This window comes from Tupaia chinensis, unplaced genomic scaffold (assembly GCF_000334495.1).
Source record: "Tupaia chinensis unplaced genomic scaffold, TupChi_1.0 Scaffold138725_1, whole genome shotgun sequence".
Taxonomy (NCBI): domain Eukaryota; kingdom Metazoa; phylum Chordata; class Mammalia; order Scandentia; family Tupaiidae; genus Tupaia; species Tupaia belangeri.
This window is the reverse complement of record NW_006198617.1, coordinates 2348232-2368858: the sequence shown is the minus strand read 5'-3', so window position 1 is coordinate 2368858 and position 20627 is coordinate 2348232. Positions and strand designations below refer to the sequence as shown.

At 50.7% G+C, this 20627-nt stretch overlaps 2 protein-coding genes across 2 annotated transcripts in view; one reads left to right on the top strand and one right to left on the bottom strand.

Moving 5' to 3' along the window:
• Positions 1–7726, bottom strand: part of SMCR8 (SMCR8-C9orf72 complex subunit) — a 14932-nt gene extending 7206 nt beyond the window's left edge. The window contains exon 1 of the mRNA XM_006161648.3: positions 4742–7726. Coding sequence (XP_006161710.1) covers positions 4742–7104 — 2363 coding nt within the window. The 5' untranslated portion in view covers positions 7105–7726. The remainder of the gene's footprint in view (positions 1–4741) is intronic.
• Positions 7727–7894: 168 nt separating this feature from the next.
• The window catches only part of TOP3A (DNA topoisomerase III alpha), a 37298-nt gene continuing 24565 nt past the window's right edge, over positions 7895–20627 (top strand). The window contains exons 1-8 of the mRNA XM_006161647.3: positions 7895–8243; positions 12680–12739; positions 13810–13883; positions 14313–14388; positions 15528–15636; positions 17620–17763; positions 17933–18103; positions 18644–18744. Of these exons, the coding sequence (XP_006161709.1) occupies positions 8064–8243; positions 12680–12739; positions 13810–13883; positions 14313–14388; positions 15528–15636; positions 17620–17763; positions 17933–18103; positions 18644–18744 (915 nt within the window). The 5' untranslated portion in view covers positions 7895–8063. The remainder of the gene's footprint in view (positions 8244–12679; positions 12740–13809; positions 13884–14312; positions 14389–15527; positions 15637–17619; positions 17764–17932; positions 18104–18643; positions 18745–20627) is intronic.

Below are 20627 nucleotides of genomic sequence, written 5' to 3'. Positions count from 1 at the left end.
CAGCAGCTGCAGCACAGCCAGGCCTCGCCAATCCTCCCACCCCCGTCTCCACTGGGACACCCAGGTCTCAGCTCCGCCTCCATAGTGGCACCACTTCTTCTGAAGATGCTGCCTACTTCTGCCCCCTCCATTTCTGGATTCTCCAAAGCAGCTCCCGAAGAGGCAGAAGGCAGGGAAGCAAGCCCAGGCCCCTGTCCCAGCACCAAGTCCCATGCGACCGTCACCTCCCACTTCACCCCTACACACCTGCCTTACAGCACCACCACACATCCCAAAGCCACAGGGATGAACTATTTACTGCTGAGGACGCTGAGATCAATGGGTGAGGCTTGTCCAGAGCCATCCAGCCGGTAAGCAGAGGAGCCGCGACTGAACGCGGGGCCTCAGACCCACAGGAGACGTTCTCGCAGAACTGAGCTATTTTCAAGTGCTGCTCAGTAAGTCACACAATGACCACTGGTGCTGACTTCGAGTGAGGGCAGACCTGCTTGTTTATCAACCTTACACCCACAAAGGGACGATGACCAACAAGCATTTCCAGGCAGAGTGCCTATGTTAGTGAAAAACATTAAGGGCCCAGGAGACTGCTGGTTTGAGGAGAGTCTTTAAAACGGGTCAGCACCAGGACCAGCAGATAGCATAATGGTTACATTGCTGGACTCCCACCTAGTCGACTGCAGTACCAGACCCAGCAGCTTAAACTCAGGCTGGGCACTTGTGCATGCGTGCCCAAAATCCCAAGAGGAGGATGGAGAAAGGATTGCGGCGTGGCCACCCCAGGGGGGCTAGTTTCTCATTTTCTGTCTGTCTCTCTGTCTTTCCAGTGAGTGTATGCCCTATAACAAATCTCTCTCTTAAAAACAAACAAAAGAAATGGTCAACACCAGAGCTGACTTTAGGTGGAGTCAGAGGACCTGAGAGGGGAAGGAGGGGGACCAGCAGTTGGTGTAATGGCTATGTCACTGGACTCCCATGTTGTCATCCATGGTTTGAGTCCCAGACCTGGTGACTTAAACTCACACTGGGCGCGTGTGTGTGCATGCCCACAATCTGAAAGAATGGAGAAGGGATTGTGGTGTGGTCATCCCCTCGGGGGGGGCGGTTTCTCTCTTTCTGTTTGTCTTTCTGGCGAGCACACATGCCCTATAGCAAAAACCTCTCAAAAAGAGAGGAAGGACCGACACTCCTGGATCATGGCCTCCGGGTCCAGATGCAGCCAGCACACAGGACCTGCCCTGCAGCTCAATCCCTGCAGACAGGCAAGTGCACAACCACGCTGAGGCAACTCTCCCACTCGTCATTCTCAAAGCTGTCCTCCGGCTGCCTCCCCGTGCCACCTGTCCATCTCTGAGCACATCGGAGGGCCAGGCGCTGCGCTAGGACTCTGTACATACAGCCGCAGGAGGTGGGTTCCACGGGCCCCTGCACAGGGGTACCGAGTACCACCTGGTGGGTGAATGAATGAGAGCAGGTGCTGGGCCACATCTCACGGCCAGGAAGGCAGCACCAGGCCCGGGAGAACCGACTGCCTCTGTGACCACCTGGCGTCCACCTCAGGAGACTGCATGTTCAGTCACCCTGCAACGTTTTTTTTGGGTGACCTACGGCCTATTATGTTCCTATTCCACTTCTGGTCCCTGAGCTGACCTTCCAGTGATCCCATCCCCTTGGGCACACACCTCCCAAACCCTGCTGGCCACACTCACACCAGCAAAGGACACTGGGGCAGGTGCCCCTGATACCAACATCTGCAAGCTCAGAGGTGTGAGGAGAGTTGGGTGGGAAAGGCCGTTAGATACGTTCCCACATGGGAGTCTCCCTGAAGATCTCAGCTGTCACTTCGTTAGAGGGGGGCTCCCTGAAATGTGGCCAGTGCAGGACCCACTGCACCCCAGCCAGCCTGGTCTGTGTTTCTTACACAGCCTGCTAGGGTGGGTGTCAGACCTCTGCTGTCATGAGGTGGGGCTTGTCGTCGCCATCTGCAGAGGAGGAAACAGCCTCAGAGAGCAGGCGCCAGAGTGGGGAGCAGAGGTCACTGGCCCATCACAGGAAGCACCAGGCTGGTGCACCTTGTGAGTCCGGCACTGGGCTGGGCCTGGTCCTTAGCAGCCCTCAGCAAATATCCAGCAAATGATCACTCAGGGACTGGACCAGCTCATTTTCTTAGAGGAGTGACTTGCCCGGCTGCCCACTGGGAATGACCCAGGAGCAGGGCCACTCCTAGGACTCAGACCTCTGCTCTCATTCTCGGGAGTAAGCACACTGCCCTCCTGCCAGCTGCCCTGCCGTGAACCCTGAGACAGCAGTAACTGGTCACAACCAGCCTCTCACTCAGTCCAGCCCAGCCCTCAGACTCCCTCAGTGAGGCACTCCAGTCTGCCCTCAGAGCAGGGCTGGCACAGGGGGAGCCTTTTTTGCCATTCTGACACATCCTACAGGGAAAGCCTCTGAAAAGTGTGAGCCCCTCCTGAGCCCAGCCCTGGATGCACACCTTACAATGACATACTGATGAGCTGCCCCTGTCTCTCTTAGACTATTCTGCACCCTTTGAGGGAAAAGAACAAAGTCAAAGGTCAAGGTGGGGGTGAGGGAAGTGAGGTGGAGAGCACAGGTGTATGTATGAGAGTGACAAAGAATAGCAGCAGAACCAGAACAAAACCCAGGAAGCCTTCCCTTTCAGGGACGGACAATTACACTCGAGCATGCAGTCGGGTGGGAGGAAGGATGGAGCCTGCAGGGGAGCCCAGGGCGGCCATCTGCGCCTGGAAGCAAGGACTGCAGCCTCTTGGCGCTGCCCAGGGAGCAGGCTCATCCAGTCACTCTCCCCACCCTGGCCCCTGACCTGTGCTTCCTGACTCAGTGGCCAACAACTCCACCCTCCTGGTGACTCGTGCCCAGACCCAAGACCCCAGATACCACCTCCTCGACTTCTAACATGTCACTGATTGCTCACTTGGTTTTCAAAACACTGCAGACTTCCTGCAATGACCCTCCACTGCCTGAACGATGAGGCTCTAGCCACCTGTCTGCCTCCTATCCTGGGCCCTGACCAGGGGGCCAGTTCTGGTACGTCCAGCTGGCACCAGCAAGGCCTGGAGTGGATTCTCAACAAGGGATCCCCGTGAAGACCTGGAAGCTGCACTTGTGTAAACTGCCACCACTAGTTCAGGTAGATTCTAAGGCAGCAGGGTCACAGCAAGGTCCACTTCCCAGAGAGGAGAACATGAGGAGACTAGAGAGACGGTGGCTTCATTGCTGTCAGGGACCCGTGTCAGGAGAAAACCAGAAAATCAGAACAAATGGTTGCTGGGTGAAGTGTAGAAGACATCCCCTCTGCCCCTTCTACAAGGGGTGGGAAATAGTGTACGTCCATCAAAGGGACTCTGATGACAAGCTAGTTCAGCACCTCTGCTTTAAAATGAGTAAAGCAACGAGCCAGGCAGTGGGGCTGCAGTAACGCCAGGACTCACACAGCCAACACCCTGATTTGCCTCCTGGGGCCTTGCTGGGCCCACAGGTTGCACGTATGTATGCCCATGATCTGGGCTGGCTAAGACTGGGACGTGTGAACATCCTGTTGGGGATACTCCTCCATGGAATAAATGAGCCTTAAACAATGAGCAAAGTGGGGCCAGCAACTGGCCTGGTAGTTAAGGTACTAGATCCCACGTGGCTGACTGTGCGTGTGGCTAAAAACTACTCCAGGAGCATGCACGCGCATTCCCAAATCCCAAGAGAATGGAGGAGAAGGGATGCCCAAACAGCCATCTCCCCTGGGGTGGTGCTTTCTCACTTTCCCTCTCTCTGACAAGTGTACACACCCTATAGCAAACTTTAAAAAAAAAAAAAAAAAGAGGAAAGTGGGGTGCTGAGAAGGAAAGTGACTTGCCTAGGCTCCCAAAATGAGGAAACTGAACACAGACACCAAGGCAGAGTCCCTTGAGCCACAATTAAGTAATCAAGGAGTATTTGGAAAGTCAAGAGAGTCCACTAAAGTAACACAGGAAACAAAATAGCAAGTATTCAAAGGGATAAAGGAGGAACCGATTTTCGATGTTCGCATTTCCTTACTAGGCAGGCTTCTAGGGGCCAGGAGGTAGCACAGTGCTGACGTAGCAGGGCCAACACAGAAGAATCCCGTGGCCACATCCTGAGACCACCTCTGAATACACACAGCAGATCCGCTCTGCTGGGGTATCTGTGTCTCTCTCTCTCATGAAATAAAAAAACTATTGGGGGACAGTAGACTTCTAGACCAAATAGGAGAGTGGCCCGGAAGCCACTGAAACCCTCCCCATCGCTACCACAGCTTTTTTTTCAGGACCTCTCTCCTTGGTCATTTACACCAGCATATGAAATTGGGAATCCACAAGGACTTGAGAGCTCTAAGTCCTGTCATTCCCAAGCCTCGCGGTACATGAAAGAAATTCCATGTCTTACCCTAGAGCAACCGAATCAGAACATATGGAAGTGGGGCCAGGAAACCATGACTTAAAAACTTCTCCCAAATAGTTCTGACCCAGAAAGGGGACAGACTAGGACTGGCAACCACTTAGGCCCTGCGGCCCCCTCACATGCTAGACAATGGAACAGAAGCCAGGGAAGGGGGATGATCTGCCCCACATAACAGTGAATTAGCGGTGGGCCCCATCTAGGAGTCAGGCCTCCTGATTCTGGGTCAACCACACCCAGCAGCCTCATCTCTGATCAGAACTCTCCCCCACCACCCGGAGCCAGTTACCTCTGCAGGCCAATAAGCTTCCACTTCTGAAAATCCAGAATGTGCAAAGGGGAGGAGACCCAGTGCTTCACAGGTTTGGCATAGCGGCCATAGTTGGGGACAAAGATAGACAACGCTGTCACGAGCTTCCTAACTATGGCCTCATCTTCCCCCAGGACCACGAGTGTCCTCCCACTGAGCAGGGAGTAGATGGCTGGATGGGCAAAAGGGTACTGGCGGATGAATTTTAAGGCGTTCTGGCCAGCCCTCTTTTTATGCCTCTCAGAAGATGAGCAGGAGGGATGAGCAGAGGAGGGTATCCTGTCCGAACTGGTGGAGGCCACACTGCTTACATAGCTGGTGGTATCTGAGTAGTTGTCCAAGCTGGTCTTACTGACATCCCGGCTTGCCAGCAGGTGGTTTGGGTCCAGCTCATAAGCTGGGAACCCTTCACAGCTGTTATCACGGGATGAAGGACTAGCATTTTCCACTGTGAAGTCCACATGGAAGCCCTGGTCCTTCTGCCTATAGCTTTGTGGGGGGCTGCTCACCACCCCATCCTCATCATAGTGTGTGTGGGCTGGAGGGGAGAATGGCCCCAGCTGACCATCACTCTCCTGTCCAATGCAGCAGGAGGAGTCTATTTGCGATGGGGTGTTCTCCAAGCTGCCCTCCTCTGTCTCACCCAGTTCTGGTGGGCTGGTGCTTGCCTGGAAGTGGATGGCTCCCTCATTATCACCTGCATATGATTCTTCTTCATTAATGGCACTTGGGTAGCTAGCCTTAAAGTCGTCAGGGATGAGAGCCTCAGAGGGGCAGGTGCTCAGGACTTCAATGCTGTCCTCACTGATGGTCCTGTGGCTGACTGCTTTGCTCCGGATCACTTGGGGGCTCAATGGTACTGTGAGGCTGGCCTGGCTGTCAGACTTAGACAGCACAGAGGTGGACTTCTCTGTGCCCAGAACCTCGATGCTTTCACCACTGCTGACGCTCCCTTTCATATCCATATCCAGGTAGTCCAAGTTTTCCTGGGGGTCAAAACTGTTCAATTCTGCCACTTCTGCATCCTTGTATTCCTCATCTCCAAGTTCCTGCTCCATCTTGATCAGCACAGACTCCACACTGGACTTGTAGGAACCAACGCTAATTAACACTTTAGGGATTGGGCATTCTCCCAGAGACCTGGAGGGCAGCTGGTCTTCACTGGGCTTAGAGGATACATTCTCTTGTTTCTCCACCACCCTGTCATCAACTTCCACAAAGTCTTCAAAAAGGAAATTTGTTATGTGCTGCTGCTTTAGAAGTGCTCTGTCGATCTGACTGGTCAGGAGGTAGCACAGGTCTCCTCTGAACATGTGTTCAATGTGGCTGAGCTGAGCCAGGGTCTGGGTGAAATATTCAGTGTCACAGAGCTCCTCCAAGGTCTTCAATTTCTTGTCAAAACATTTGGTGGACTTTGCTTTGATTAGTTTTGGGGTGTAGGCTGGTCTGCAGGTGTAAAGGTCAGTCTCAGCAGACTCATCAGGGTTAGAGGTAGAGGATACCTGGTCAGCCTGATCTGAGGTTTGCTCCATTTCACCAGAACACAAATCAGACCCCTTTGACTTCCGATGAGGGTATGAGCGGATCTGCTTCAGCAGATCTTGATGTTCAATGATGGACTTTTCCACGCTGGCTAGTTCATTGGCTTTCTCAATTGCTTGAGAGGAGTAAAAGCCTTTGTCATTGGCTTTCTTCTGGATCTCTGTTTCTGTGTGTAGCACTGTCCTGGTGTAATCCAAGTCTTTCAGCTTTTTTTCAAGTTCCCCAGCAAATGCCTTCCTATTGCCTGTCTTCAAACACTCAGAGGCTTTGGAAAATTCAGCTGAAAGCTCCTGGAACTGCTGCATGATTTTATGCTGGTCTGCAGAGATATAAGCCATGCAAAAAGGCCTCACGAAGCCTCGGGCTTCCAGGTCATACAGGGTAAGGTGATGCACATAGGCAAAGGCTCCCTCTTTGGAGTCTCCTAGCACCACCTTTGAATCCTCCACGAAGTTCAGCTTGGGGTATGCAGAACCAGGAGGATGGCCCACAAAAGAAGCCTGGTAATCCACAGACATGATCCGCAGGGAGAAGTAATTGAGATCAAAAGTGCCAAAAACTTTGGTGTCATTGGGGATGGTCAGCAAGGGCTGTGGTCCCACCTGTTCCGAGAACTCCGAAATAAGGATGAAATCCCTCGAGAACTTGGCCCCGGACAGTTTGGACCATGGGTTGGCTCCCTGGCTGGCGAAAGGGAAGAGAGGCACCGAGTACTCCTCGGGCAGGGCCGGCTCATTGTAAGGTTCTTCCTCATATTCGTCTTCTTTGGTGAAGGCCACCACGTCAGGGGCACTGATCATATTTCCAGATATACGGAGAGAACATTGAGAGGAAGTGGGAAAGAATGCGGGCTTGAACCCAGGCCTCTGGGAAAGGAAGCCAAGTCCTTACGGCCTTCTTTGCACTCCCAGGGGTCTTGCGCTGCCTCTCACACATCCATGGTCTGGAACACCTGCAGCCCCCTCAGAGGTGCCGCTTTCCGGGAGACCTCAGAGGCAGTAAGAATTCCGAGACCCGCAAGAAAGTAGAGGGGACTGGCTGCCCTCCTCTTTTCCTCCAGCGAGCGCGGCCAGCGCAAGGCACCCGCAGCGAGGTCACCGCACTGTCCCGAACCTACCGCGACAGCAAAGGCCCGGCCCTGAACGGGTGCCTAACGCGGAGCTACGGGTCCCCACAGGAGGCAGCCAAGCATTGACGCAGCCGCCGCCCCGCCGCCCCCGCCGCCGCCCCCCGGAGGTAGAAACCGTCGCGGCTCCTCGGACGCCACAACCCAGAGCCTGCTATCGCGGCGCCGCCATCTTGGTATCACATGACTCTCGCCGTAGGCGCCGCGTGACCCGGAAGCGCCCGCCCAGACTTCCGAGCAGGCCCGAAAAAAAGTTGTGAGGAAAACTCCTGGAGGAGACTTTCAAGCTGCTCCTCCCAACCACTGTCCAGAAAGCGAAGCGGAGTGGCGGGCAGAAACGCGCGGGAACAGAATTCTGGGTGCGTGGGGCATTCTGGGAGTTGTAGTTCGCGGTCGCAGTGAAGCGAGCGCCAGGCGGAAGTGGCTGAGAGGGGGGCGGGAACAGGAAGTCGAAGTGCGCGGCCGAGGCGCGGCGGCCTGGGACTGGCGGGCCGGCTGGTGGGGAGGTGTCCCGAGCGCGGGCGGCTCCTGGATTCTGTAGTTTCCTCTCTGTGGGCGCCGGGCGGGCCTCGCTGCAGGCTTCCACGGCATGCGCGGGCCCCCGGGGAGCGGCTGCAGGCGCGGCGCCTTGGAATGATCTTCCCGGTTTCTCGCTTCGCGCTCAGGTGGCTCCGACGACCCGGAGGCCGTGCCTTGTCCCGCGCCACCATGGAAGTGGCTTTCCGAGGCGTGCGGAAAGTCCTCTGTGTGGCTGAGAAAAACGACGCGGCCAAAGGGATCGCCGACCTGCTGTCCAACGGTCGCATGAGGCGGGTAAGAACGTGTTTCCGACCAGTGCGGTCCTCCGCCCCCACCGGGCGGGCCGGCAGCGGGCCCCGGCGCCGAGGCTGTCGGGCCTCCGGCTTCTGGGGCCCCGCCTCCGCTGGGCTCATCTGAGAGTTCCAGGCCCAGGCGCTCCCCCGACTGAGCGGCGCTTTGCAGTGCGGTTAAGACTTCGCTCGTCTGCTGGAAAACGTGGGCTGCGCCTTGCCCTCAGCAGTGTTCCGACACTTGGCGATCGGAACCGCCTGGGCCGTTGCGTACGTGCCTCCTCCGTCGGAAACCCCTGTCTAAACGCCTGTAACGTGCCAGCCCCTGCCGGCCGTCCCCAGTGACCCAGCCCCGCACGCAGTCCCGCACACTGCGGGCCCTGGGAAGCCGACGCTAAGTGCGCGCCCACGGGGCCGTGCTGTGAGCAGGGCCGGGGCTGGGGGTGTAGGTGTCAGCCCCGTCCCCTCTGCACGTTGAGGCCTGGAGACAGTAAGGGATGAGCATGTGTTCAAGCACGGGAGGCCCAAAGGGAAAGGAAGCTAAGGAAAGATGGCATAGGGGAGGTGACAGGGGACCTGAGGAGCCGTTCAGGAGAAGCTCCTGAATGATGACAGTGGGTCTTGAAATGATTTTTCTGAAACACATTTGTAAGAGCATGGGGCAGAAGGTCCCTGTTTTATCTCTTTATAGATCCCAGCGTCCCTAGACCTTGGTTGCTGGGATAGAGGGAAAGGAGAAACTCCAGCCAAGGTTGTTCAGGTGCTGGCTGGAGTCTCTCCTCTTGCCGCCGTCAAACGTCCTGGGACCAGCCCCCAGATGAACCTACTACTTTCAGGAGCGGAGTCTCTTGAGAGTGACTTCTCTGCACCGAACTAACCTCTGTCTTCTTCAAGCGTCTGCTAGATGCCTGCTCTTCAAGGAATCTTCCCGTCGTCGAGCACCACTGGGACCCTTAGTGGTAGCCTGGCCCTGCCCTTCGTTCTTTTACTTGAAAGACACCTACCGGTTACAGTTGAATAATCCTGTGTGCAGTCATTGATTTTGCCTCGCTACTTCTTTTTGTTTTTAAGAGATATTTTTGCTATAGGGCACATGTGCTCGCTTGAGAGACAGAGACAGAAAACAATAAATCACTCCCCAGGGGGGATGGCTATGCTACAATCCCTGCTCGCTCCATTCTCCTCTGGGGATTTTGGGCACACATGCACACACACCGGTATGGCTTGTAAGCTACTGGGTTCAGGACTTGAACTGCGGTGGACTATGTGGGAGTCCAGCGACATAACCATTACACCATCTACTGGTCCTACCCCTGCTCCTTTTAGGACGCTCAGCTCCAAGGGGCAGAGACTGTTAGTTGCTGTATCCCATGCCTAGCATAGTTTCTGAAGTACAGGAGCTTCTCAATCAATACTTGCTGCAGACATGTTGAGGTGATTTTATTTGTGAGCGGGTCAGCAGGCATGGGAAACAATGTGAAGGACAGCCCAGTGGCTCATAATGGCTTTAGCATGTTCAAAGACAATGAGAAGTGGGGCCAGCAGGTGGCTTGGTGCTTAAGGTGCTGGACTCAGGCTGACCGAGGTTCAAGTCTTGGATCTGACGACTTGCTTTCTCATTTTGCCTCTTCTCTCTCAGTCTCTCTCTGGTCAAATTAAAAAGTAATAAATAAAATAAATAATAATTTTAAAAAAAGACAACAGTGGAAGTTAGAAGTGTGGTGTTGGAGGAGGCGGAGAGTTAGCTGGAAAGGCGGTTGGGGGCTGACCACGAAGGGAGTAGGGACCCGTGTAGTGTGTGTATCCATGATTGAGTGTGATAAAATACTCAGTTTTTATCACTTAACCACTCTGAGGTATACAGGGCAGTGGTATTTAGTACATTCACACTGTTACGTAACCATCACCACTAGTTACTGATTTTTATCACCCCCAAAGAAAACGCCTTATTCCTTAAGCAGTCACTCTCTCTTACCCCCTCCTCCCAGCCCTTCACAACTACTAATCTGCTTTCTGTCCCCGCGGATTTGCCTATCCGGGACACATTTCGTATAAATAGTACCATACAACACATGGCCTTTTGTGTCAAGCATCGCTCACTCAGCAGAATGTTGTGATGTTCAGAATGCTTCATCGTGTTGTAGCATATATTAGTTCTTCATTCCGTTTTTCTTCGTCTTTCATTCCTTTTCATGGCCCAGTAATATTCCGTAGTGTGGATAGATAACAGTTCGTATCTCCAACCATCAACTGATGGAGTTAGGTTGTTTCCCTCTTTCTGCTAGTGTGAATAGAGCTACTGTAAACATTCATGTACCAGTCTTTGCTTGAATTTCTGTTTCCACTTCTTTAGGTAAATTCCTAGAAGTTAGAATTACTGGGGCATATGACAACACTATGACTAATCTTTTGAGGAACCACTAAACTATTTTCTACAGTGGATGAAATATTTTACATTTCTACTCGCAATGTTTCAATTTCTCACATATCCTCAACAATACTTGCTATTTTTCTTTTATTTTTTAATCTCTATCAGAGTTTGTTTGAATGACTTCAGTGCTTTCTTAATACAATGTCAAAAACCATTAGATTAGATTTTTTTTTTTTTTGGAGAGGTTTTCGCTATAGGGCGCGTGCGCTCGCCAGACAGACAGAGAGAGACATAGAGACAGAAAACGAGAAATCACCCCCCCAGGGGGGATGGCCACGCCGCAATCCCTTCTCCTCCATTCTCCTCTCAGGATCTTGGGCACGCACGCACACGCGCCCGGCGTGAGTTTTAAGCCACCGGGTCCGGGATGTGAACCGCAGTCGACTACGTGGGAGTCCAGCGACATAGCCATTACGCTAACTGCTGGTTCCCAGATTAGAAAATTTTCTAATACTGAAACCAGCAGATTGTTATGTCACTGGACTCCCTCATAGTTGACTGCAGTTAGAGTTCTGGACCGGACAGCTTCAAACTCAGCCTGGTGTGTGTGCATACGTGCATCCAGAGTCCCAAGAGGAGAACAGAGGAGAAGGGGTTGCAACGTGGCCCCTGAAGGATGACTTCTTGCTTTCTCTCTGTCTGTCCAGTGAGTGCACGTCCCCTAGAGCAAAAAAAAAAAAAACTCTCTCAAAAAATTTTTTTTTTCCTAATACTGAAAAAGCTTAACCAGCAGGCCAGCAGTGTGAAGGCTAAGGCACTAAATCCCACATGGCTTTTTTTCTTTTTTAAATTGCCAGAGATTGCATTCACCAGAAAAGAGGGGAGAGGGGAAAAGCACCCCCAACAGGGGTGATCATGCTGCAGTCCCTTCTTCATCTCCACGACCTGTCCTGATTTCAGGCATGCACGTATGCGCGTGTGCACACACACACACACACACACACACATGCCTATTATGTGTTTCAGGCTACTGGCACCAGGATTCACATCTCAGTCATCTATGTGGGATCCGACTCCCTTAACTATGGTAGCCTCAAACTCTTAATTTTATGATAACTCCTCTCTTAAAATTCAGCATCTTGCCTCAGAGAGCACCTCATTCTTTGTTCCACATAGAAAAATGGTCTTTTTGAAGAAAGGGAAGAATCTGCACTGGTCTTTCTTGGCCCGCGAGCGGTTCCCTGGCTTCCATTCGGCCTTTCTCTCCTCTTCTCTTAGATGCTGGTGCAAAGCTCAGGGGCTTAACTGCTTTTATCCCTCCGTGGAAGGAGGTGGGAGCTCCTCGGGGAGTCTTGTTCATCCATAATTGCAACTGAAGAAGTGCATTGCAGTCTGGATTTCAGTTCTGACTGGGGCTCACAGTGTTGTTGGATTTCAGAGCCAGACAGGACGTCAGAGACAACTTTAATTAGGGATGAGTTGAGGCTCAGGAAGGAGAATGACTTGCCCAGGGTCACCAGTTTATTAGTGCTGTTGTATGGCGGGGTAGTGGCAGAGCTATCTGAAGAGGAAGGAGAAAATTGTCAAGAGACTTATGTCCTAATCCTTCTTCTGCCGTTAATTTGTTATGTGAACTTGGACAAGTTCATTCTCATCTATTAAAAAAAAAAAAGTTAATTGATCTCAAGGTTATCTCCCACCATTAAAAACTTCATGGATTCTGTCAAATTGATGCTTGATAACTGTTTTGAGGGACCACTTAATAATGGTCTTAGTAATCTAGCCCAATTTTTGCCTTTTTTTTTTAAAGAGTTCTTTATTTAATTTTATTTGTTCACTATTATTATTATTTGTTCAGCAGAAAGAGATAGAGGGAAAATGAGGAAGGAAGCCTGCAGGGCAGTGTCTTAGCAGGTGCCACCACTGCTGGGCCTACGGTGGCATTTTCATATCTCCACTCATCACGGTTTTGCGCTATCTTTACACTGAGGAGTCATTTGAGGTTTTCTTTCTTTTTGTTTTGTTTTGTTTTTGAATTTCTATTCATTTATTTTGGCTTTATTTTATAGAGAGAAGGACTTTCTAAATTCAACAAGATCTACGAATTTGATTATCATCTGTATGGCCAGGTAGGTGCTAAAATATTTCTATCATAAAGCTAAAGTGTGTCAACATCCATGTGCCATTTTGGTGTATATTCCTTAGTTTTCAGCTATACCTAAAAAGAGCAGCTGTTTAAAGTCTCTCTAAATTACTTGTGTTTTAGAATTACTTAAACAAAAATTGGTACCCAGCCATGTGTGGAGTATGTCACTGTCTTAAAAGTATTGTTAAAAAGAAGTTGAACAACAACAAAAAAGTAACTATTGTTGGGTCCAGCAGGTAGATTCCCATGCTGGGGTCCCACGTGGCTGGCTGTGGTTCTATTCCCAGACCCAGCGTGCCCAAAATCCTGAGAGAGGAGTGGAAGAAAAGAGATTGCAATCACCCCATTGGGGTGATTCCTCACTTTCCCTTTCTGTCTGTCTTTGTCTCTTGCTGGCAACCACATGCACCCTGTAACAAAACAAAATTTAGAAAGAATAACTATTGTTATGACCCCAAAATCCCTGGTTAGAGGTGATAATTTTATAGTTTATAAGGAAGTCTTTTTTTTTTTTTAATGAAAATATGTCTCATTTTTGCTCTTTAATGACTAGAAGGACCCTAATATGAAGTAGTCAGAGGAAATTTTAAGTGATACAAAAGCCATCACATTATTAGAATTAGAACATGCTTTTGGGGACTAGCATATCGAATAATGGTTACGTCGCTGGACTCTGATGTAGTCGACCACAGTTCAAGTCCTGGACCCAGCGGCTTAAAATTCATGCCTGATGGCGTGTGCATGCATGCCCAAAATCCCGAGAGGAGAGTGGAGGAGAAGGGATTGCGGTGTGGCCATAACCTCCTGTGGCGCGGGCTGATTCCTCGCTTTCTGTCTCGCTGGTGAGCACATGCTCACTATCTCTTAAAAAAAAGGAGATGCTTTTATTACTATGGTTTTTAGCTTGAAGAGCTACATTTATGTTCATTTCTTACTAATTAACTGGGGGGCTTTTGTCATTCTTGTTTTTTCAATTGAAGTTCCTTCCTTTGATTTGAATAATTTGGCAGATACCGCTGCAGGAAGTCAAACGTTACTCTTGCTGTCTTTCAGAATGTTGCCATGGTAATGACTTCAGTTTCTGGACATTTGCTGGTGCACGATTTCCAGATGCAGTTTCGGAAATGGTCAGTACAATTCCTGGGTGGACTTTCTGAATGTAACTTAAGTTGCGAAACGCTACAGGACTTTTGAAGCATGTTGACCTTACTGTGTAAGTTACAATACAGAGATGACCCAGGGTTATCTGAGTCTTCATCAGTGTCTGTCACTCGCTCTCAGTAGCCATTTTAGCTGTTCCCCCAAGTAGGCAGACCTTTTCACTTAGCCACGGATTGCATTTTCCTATTGCACATGTGTGTGCAGGGGTTCCAGAGTGTCATCTACTGTTAATCATCAGGGGGAAGCAGACAGTGCTGACACAGGGTTGTGACCTTGCTTTTAACCTGGGACTTTCTGGGCTTCTCCCACGAGTCCACTGGAGCAGTGGGTTCTTAAATAGAGTTCTCCTCCATCGTGTGCTGAAGTGGAACTCTGTGTCTTCATTTCTTTTCTAGGCAGAGCTGCAACCCCCTTGTCCTCTTCGAAGCAGAAATTGAAAAATACTGCCCAGAAAATTTTGTAGACATCAAGGTAGGGTCTTTCAGAAGGTGTGTGGCACTGAAGTATAGCATCAGTCATGGTGTTAATCAAATTGAGGGGGCCGGCAGGTGGTGTGGAGGTTAAGGGTGCTGAACTCCCACATGGCCGACCACGGTTTGAGTCCTGAACCTGGCGACTTGCTTTCATTTTCCTTCTCCCTCTCTTCCTCTCTGGTGAAATTAAAATAAGTAAATAAATAAATAAAGCTAAATAAAATAATTTTTAAAAAACCAAATTGCGTGGCTTCTGTATTTCGTAAACTTATTTATTTAATCTTATTTATCATTATTATTATTGTTTAATTTGCTATTAAGGCACACATGCTCACCAGAGAGAGAGGGAAAAGAGAAACTGAGAAATCTAGTCATCAGGTCTGGGACTTAAGGACATATGAGAGTCCAGAAGCTTAACCACCACGCCACCTGCCGACCCCAAGACTTCTGTATTTTTAAGGCCTTGAAATTTGAAGAATCCTTTTCCATCAAAATCAGTACCATGATGAAATGTTATTTCCACCCATTATTAAATGAGGTTATTTAAAGTAAGCAACCAAGGAACTGAAGTAAGTCTTTATGAGCAGTAATTGTTTCAGTAAATCCCAGGAATAAGTATTGTTAAATTATTACTGGGTCATCAGAAGAGTCATGATGCGCTTTCGCATTGAAAGACAAATTACTTCGTGACTTTGGCGACAGCCCAGTAGTTCTGCTCCCACCGTGTCTGGCTAGACTAAGGCGGCCACAGTGTGCAGATCGTGGGCCATGTGTTGTCGCTCTCAGGCAGTCAGGGCACTGGAGTTGGATCACTGCTCACCGGGAAATCTGGAGATGCAGCTCAGTTAGGGTTAGTTCTTACATCAGGACGTAACCAGAGCCACTAGAGTTAGAAGTGTGCGTGAGAGCTGAGTTTTAAGCGCCCTCGGATTGATGAGTTACATGAAGCCCTCAGTCTTGTAGAAGCCCCCCTGGGTCTAGAGGATTGGGCTTGGGCTCTCACCATCGCTGGTCTTTTTCCCCTCGCAAACTCGGCACATTCCAGCGCCCACTCTTCAGTGAGATCTGTTCCACACAGAGGTGTCAAGTAGTTACTCTGGGTTCTGCTCTAACTGCTCTTTCTCCTCTGAACTTCAGAAAACTCTGGAACGAGAGACACGGCAGTGCCAGGCTCTGGTGATCTGGACTGACTGTGACAGAGAAGGCGAAAACATCGGGTTTGAGATCATCCACGTGTGCACGGCAGGTGAGGGCCCCCGCACTGCGCTTCTCTTCGGGTCCCCGTGTAGCGCTGTCCCCGTGGGCTGGGCCGAGTTCCTCAGCAGATGCTCTCCCTCCTGAATCAGGCTGTGTGCCTTGGAGCAAGTCACCGAACCCTGGGAGCCTTGAGCTCCTCACCGGCCAGGGCAGGCCAGTCACCGAACCCTAGGAGCCTTGAGCTCCTCACCGGTCAGGGCAGGCCAGTCACCAGACGCTGGGAGCCCTGAGCTCCTCACCGGCCAGGGCAGGCCAGTCACCGAACCCTAGGAGCCTTGAGCTCCTCACCGGTCAGGGCAGTCAGGGCAGGCCAGTCCGACGTGTTGCCTGGGGCTGCCCTGGACTACCGAGGCTGTAAACAGTGCAGGCTACTTAGCCCATGGCTCTTTGCTTGTGGGTACAAGCAGATGACCAGATCCTAATCTCTGATTACACTCTATTTTTTAATTACATATTGAATATTGCAAAAGAAAATATCTGCTGTAAATAAAGTACAAAAGGTTCTAAAATGCTCTGTTTGTGTTTTTCAACCTCACATACTTATACAGTACCTAGCTATACACTAACGATCGTTGCCATGAATTTGAATGGCTCTAACTTGGTTAACGATCCCAGCTAACTAGGAGCGATGAACCAGCCATTCTCCAAACCAAACGGGGTTGCTATTTTCTCTGAGTTGTTTTGTGTTGAAAACTGTAATGACTCCTGGGGATTTAATGCATTAGCTTTCAAGGATGATGTGTATGTCCTGTGTCCTTTCCTGAAAGGACATGAAATTTCTCCACAGGGATCATTGTCAGCCTTTTCCATAATGGCCTGAGAGAGTAAATAAAATGAAAAGTCACAAAAGAGAATTTTAATTAATAGCTGAAATTCTCTCCTCCATTCACCCCCAGGGATGGTCATGCCGCAATCCCTTCTCCTCCATTCTCCTCTTGGGCACGCACGCACACGCGCCCAGCGTGAGTTTTAAGCCACCGGGTCCAGGACACGAACCACGGTCAACTATGTGGGAGCCCAGCGACATAGCCATTACGCTAACTGCTGGTTCCCTCCTCCATTATTTCTGACAACACTCAGTTCGCAGGTTATAGTGAGGGGCTAGCAGATGGCATAGTGGTTGCATCACAGAACTCCCACATGGCCGACTGGTTCAAGTCCGGGACCAGTACCTTGAGACTCACCTTGGGCATGCGTGTGTGCGTGCCCAGGATCCCGGAAGGAGAGTGGAGGAGAATGGGTTGCATTGTGGGCATCCCCTTGGTGGGCGATTTGTCACTTTCCCTCTCTGTCTCTGTCTCTCTCTGGTGAGCACATACACCCTAGGGGAAATTTTCTTAAGTAATAAGTAAAGGTCATAGTGATGCATCATTCTTAGACATTCCATGCCATTCGCTTTTATTTTTAAGAATGATTTTTATTTAACTTTATTTATTTTAATTTGATGGGGAGTGGGGATGGGAGGGAGAAAAAGAAAAAGTGAGAGAGCAAACCACCAGGTCTGGGACTTGAACTGGGGTTAACCATGTGGGAGTTCAGCGCCCTTACCCACCATGCCATTCCTTTAAGGTAATAAGTAAATTATGCCTCACAGCTCTTTGAACTGGTTCACCTTTATTTCAGGGTGGCTTAAGAGTGAGCCCTTGGGGCCAGCAGATGACATAACATTTACGTTGCTGGACTCCCACGTAGTCAACCGTGGTTCGAGTCCCGGACCCGGTGACTTAAAACTCACGCTAGGTGCATGTGCACAGTTCCCAGAATCCTGAGAGGAAAATGAAGGAGTAGGGATTCCGGCGTGGCCATCCCTCTGGGCTGTGATTTCTTGCTTTCTGTCTCTCTGTTTCTCTGTCTTTCTGGCGAGCACACGTGCCCTATACCCAAAAAAAAAAAAAAGAAAAGAGAAAAGAGTGCTCCCTTAATGAGAGCCTCATGATTTGATTTACTCCTGCTGCTTCGATGTGTCGTGCAGTGAAACCCAGTCTGCGGGTGTTGAGAGCCCGTTTCTCTGAGATCACGCCCCATGCTGTGAGGACAGCCTGTGAAAACCTGACCGAGCCTGATCAGAGGGTGAGCGATGCCGTGGACGTGAGGCAGGAGCTGGACCTGAGGATCGGTGAGGAGCTGCTTGGACCCCTCCCTGACCTGCACAGCACCTGGTGTTGGTGAGGGGGCTGACCGCGCAGTCCTGTGTGAGTGTGTGCGGTCAGCTTTGAGCTCCTCGTCCACCATTTACCTCCTCCCTCCCTCCCTTCCTCTGAACCCCGCCGTCCCCCGCCGTCCAGGAGCTGCGTTCACCAGGTTCCAGACCCTGCGACTTCAGAGGGTTTTCCCCGAGGTGCTGACAGAGCAGCTCATCAGTTACGGCAGCTGCCAGTTTCCGACACTGGGTTTCGTGGTGGAGAGGTTCAAAGCCATCCAGGCCTTTGTGCCAGAAACCTTCCACAGAATTAAAGGTACAGCTGGGGTTGGTGGAGTGGGACCAATGGCCTGGAAACGGCCAGGGGACTGTGGAGCTTTGAGAGTGCTCAAAGAGACCGCTTTTTAGTGTTCCCCGCCCTTCATCCTGGCCTGTTATCAGACTCCACTTAAAGTCTTCTTAGTAATCCAGAAACTTGTCTGTTTTATATACCTTTGACTTCCACTGCAATATGCTTCTTTCTTTCTTTTTCCAATTTTTAGGGCGTGTGTGCTTGCCAGAGAGAGACAGAGACAGAAAGAGAGAGGGAGAAAGGGAAATCGAGAAATCACCTCCACCCCCAGTTAGAGGACGGTCATGCTGCAATCCTTTCCCCTCCGTCCTCCTCTTGGAATTTGCGTGCACCCTCCGCGTGATTTTCAAACCACCAGGTCCTGGACGCAAACCATGAGCTTGCGTGTGATCCATCTGCCTTAACCTCCACGCCACCTGCTGGCCCTGGAATATACCTTGTTACGTTTGTCATACCGTGTGGCATTTTGAAGTCACAGATTTTCTGTTTCCTTCTCCCTGACAGTAAATCATGACCATGAGGATGGCATTGTAGAGTTCAACTGGAAAAGGCATCGCCTCTTTAACCACACGGCTTGTCTTGTCCTCTATCACCTGTGCATGGAGGTAAGAAGTGGGCTGCGATCGCAACGGTGCAGGGAGCATTCTGCACACTTCCCAAGCACTGTCAGCAAGGCGGCCCTGTCCCCTTCTCCCCTGAACTGTATTAGCTTCATGTGCGTCTCAGGGCATCATTGTTGGAGAGCCAGTAAGACCAGACCCCCATGAAAACAACACTAAACACGTGGAAGGGACTGCGACCTGCAGTGCTGCAGTGGTTATGTCACTGGATTCCCACATGGCTGACTGTGGTTTGAGTCCCAGGCCCAGTGGCTTGAAACTCACACTGGGTGCATATGTGCCCAAGATCTCTTTATTTCTCTGTCTCTCTATGTCTCTGGCAAGCACACATGCCCTACCGCAAAAATCTCTCTGTAAAAAAAAAAAGGAGAAGGAAGGGAAGGATCTGAGGAGCCAGCAAGTGATGTAGTGGTTAAGGCACAGAACTGTGTGGCTGACCACAAGTGGTCCTGGACCTGGCAGCTGGAAACTCACTAGGCTCATGTGCACACATGCCCAAAATCCCAAGAGGAGAATGGAGGAGAAGGGATTGTGGTGTGGTTATCACCCTGAGGGGGGTGATTTCTCACTTTCTACCTCTCTGTTTCTGTCTCTGGTGAGCGCACATGCCCTATAACAAAAATCTCTCAAGAAAAAAAAAATCAGAAAATTTGAGACACGTAGCTGAAATCCCTCCCTAAGACATGTTTCTGTCACCAGACATTAGCAGGGATCAGCTCTGCCTGTCTCGATCAGAGACTCCGAGAGCTGCAAGGGTGTTTAGACAGCCTGGCCCAGCCCCGGGTCACATAGAGATGATAGTCACAAAAAGATGAACAAGTTCGTGTACCTGGTGATGAACGCCAGGAGGAAACACGGCAGGAGAGATGAACAAGTTCGTGTACCTGGTGATGAACACCAGGAGGAGACGCGGCAGGAAAAGGGGATAGAAAACGGCCTGGGCAGGTGTGGACTGCCCTGGTGGTCCTGGAAGGCTGCTCGGGCCGGGTTTGTCGGGAGTTAGATGGAGGCAGCCAGGGCAGGGGCACGGGCGGGTCGGAGCCTGCCTTCTGTGTCTGGCCCTCGGGCTGGCTGTCTGCTCAACAGCGCTGCTTGCTGTGGCTTAACCCCAGGCTGCAGCGTGGTGCCTAAGTGGGATTCGGACCTTGCCAGGTTGGGTACTTCCTGGTGTGCTTGGCTACGGCCCTGCCAGATTGATTACCAATTCGGTTTGATTATTAGTTTGAGCACCTTTTACGGGCCAGGTGCACTTTGTTATGTTATTTTGTTCAATCCTAATAGTGCTGGAGAAAGTGAGGTCACGGGCACGCTGCAGTATTAGGTGCCTGACCAGGCTTGGATCCCAGTGCGTCTGTGCTGCTCCCGGGGTCGCCTCACCTGCCCCCCCTGCACCCTTTGACCCTTTGACCCTGCACCCCCAGGGTCCCCGTGGCACTGCTCATTTATCTGTCATAGAGATAACTGTGACACAGACATGTGCTGTGGCTACATGAGCTCCCTGGAAAGAACAGCTGGACCCCCGTCTGTTAGGAGGGAGACACTTCAGTTTTGATATCCAAATATCCTCTTTAGCAAATCGCTTCATCTTAGGACTTTATTCATTTCTATCTTAGAAGTAGGAAGTTGTTTTAAATATTAGAATTCTCTAGCTTGTAGGGCCAAAAACTGGCATGGTGGTTAAACGTTCTGGACTCCCACATGGTTGACCATGGTTCAAGTCCTGGACCTGGTAGCTTACTTTTTCACCTTCCTACTCTCTCTGTCATTTTTTCTCTCTGGTCAGATTTTTTAAAAAGATATAGAATACAGGACCAGCAGTTAGCATAATGGCTATGTCACTGAACTCCCATGTAGCCATCCGCGGTTCC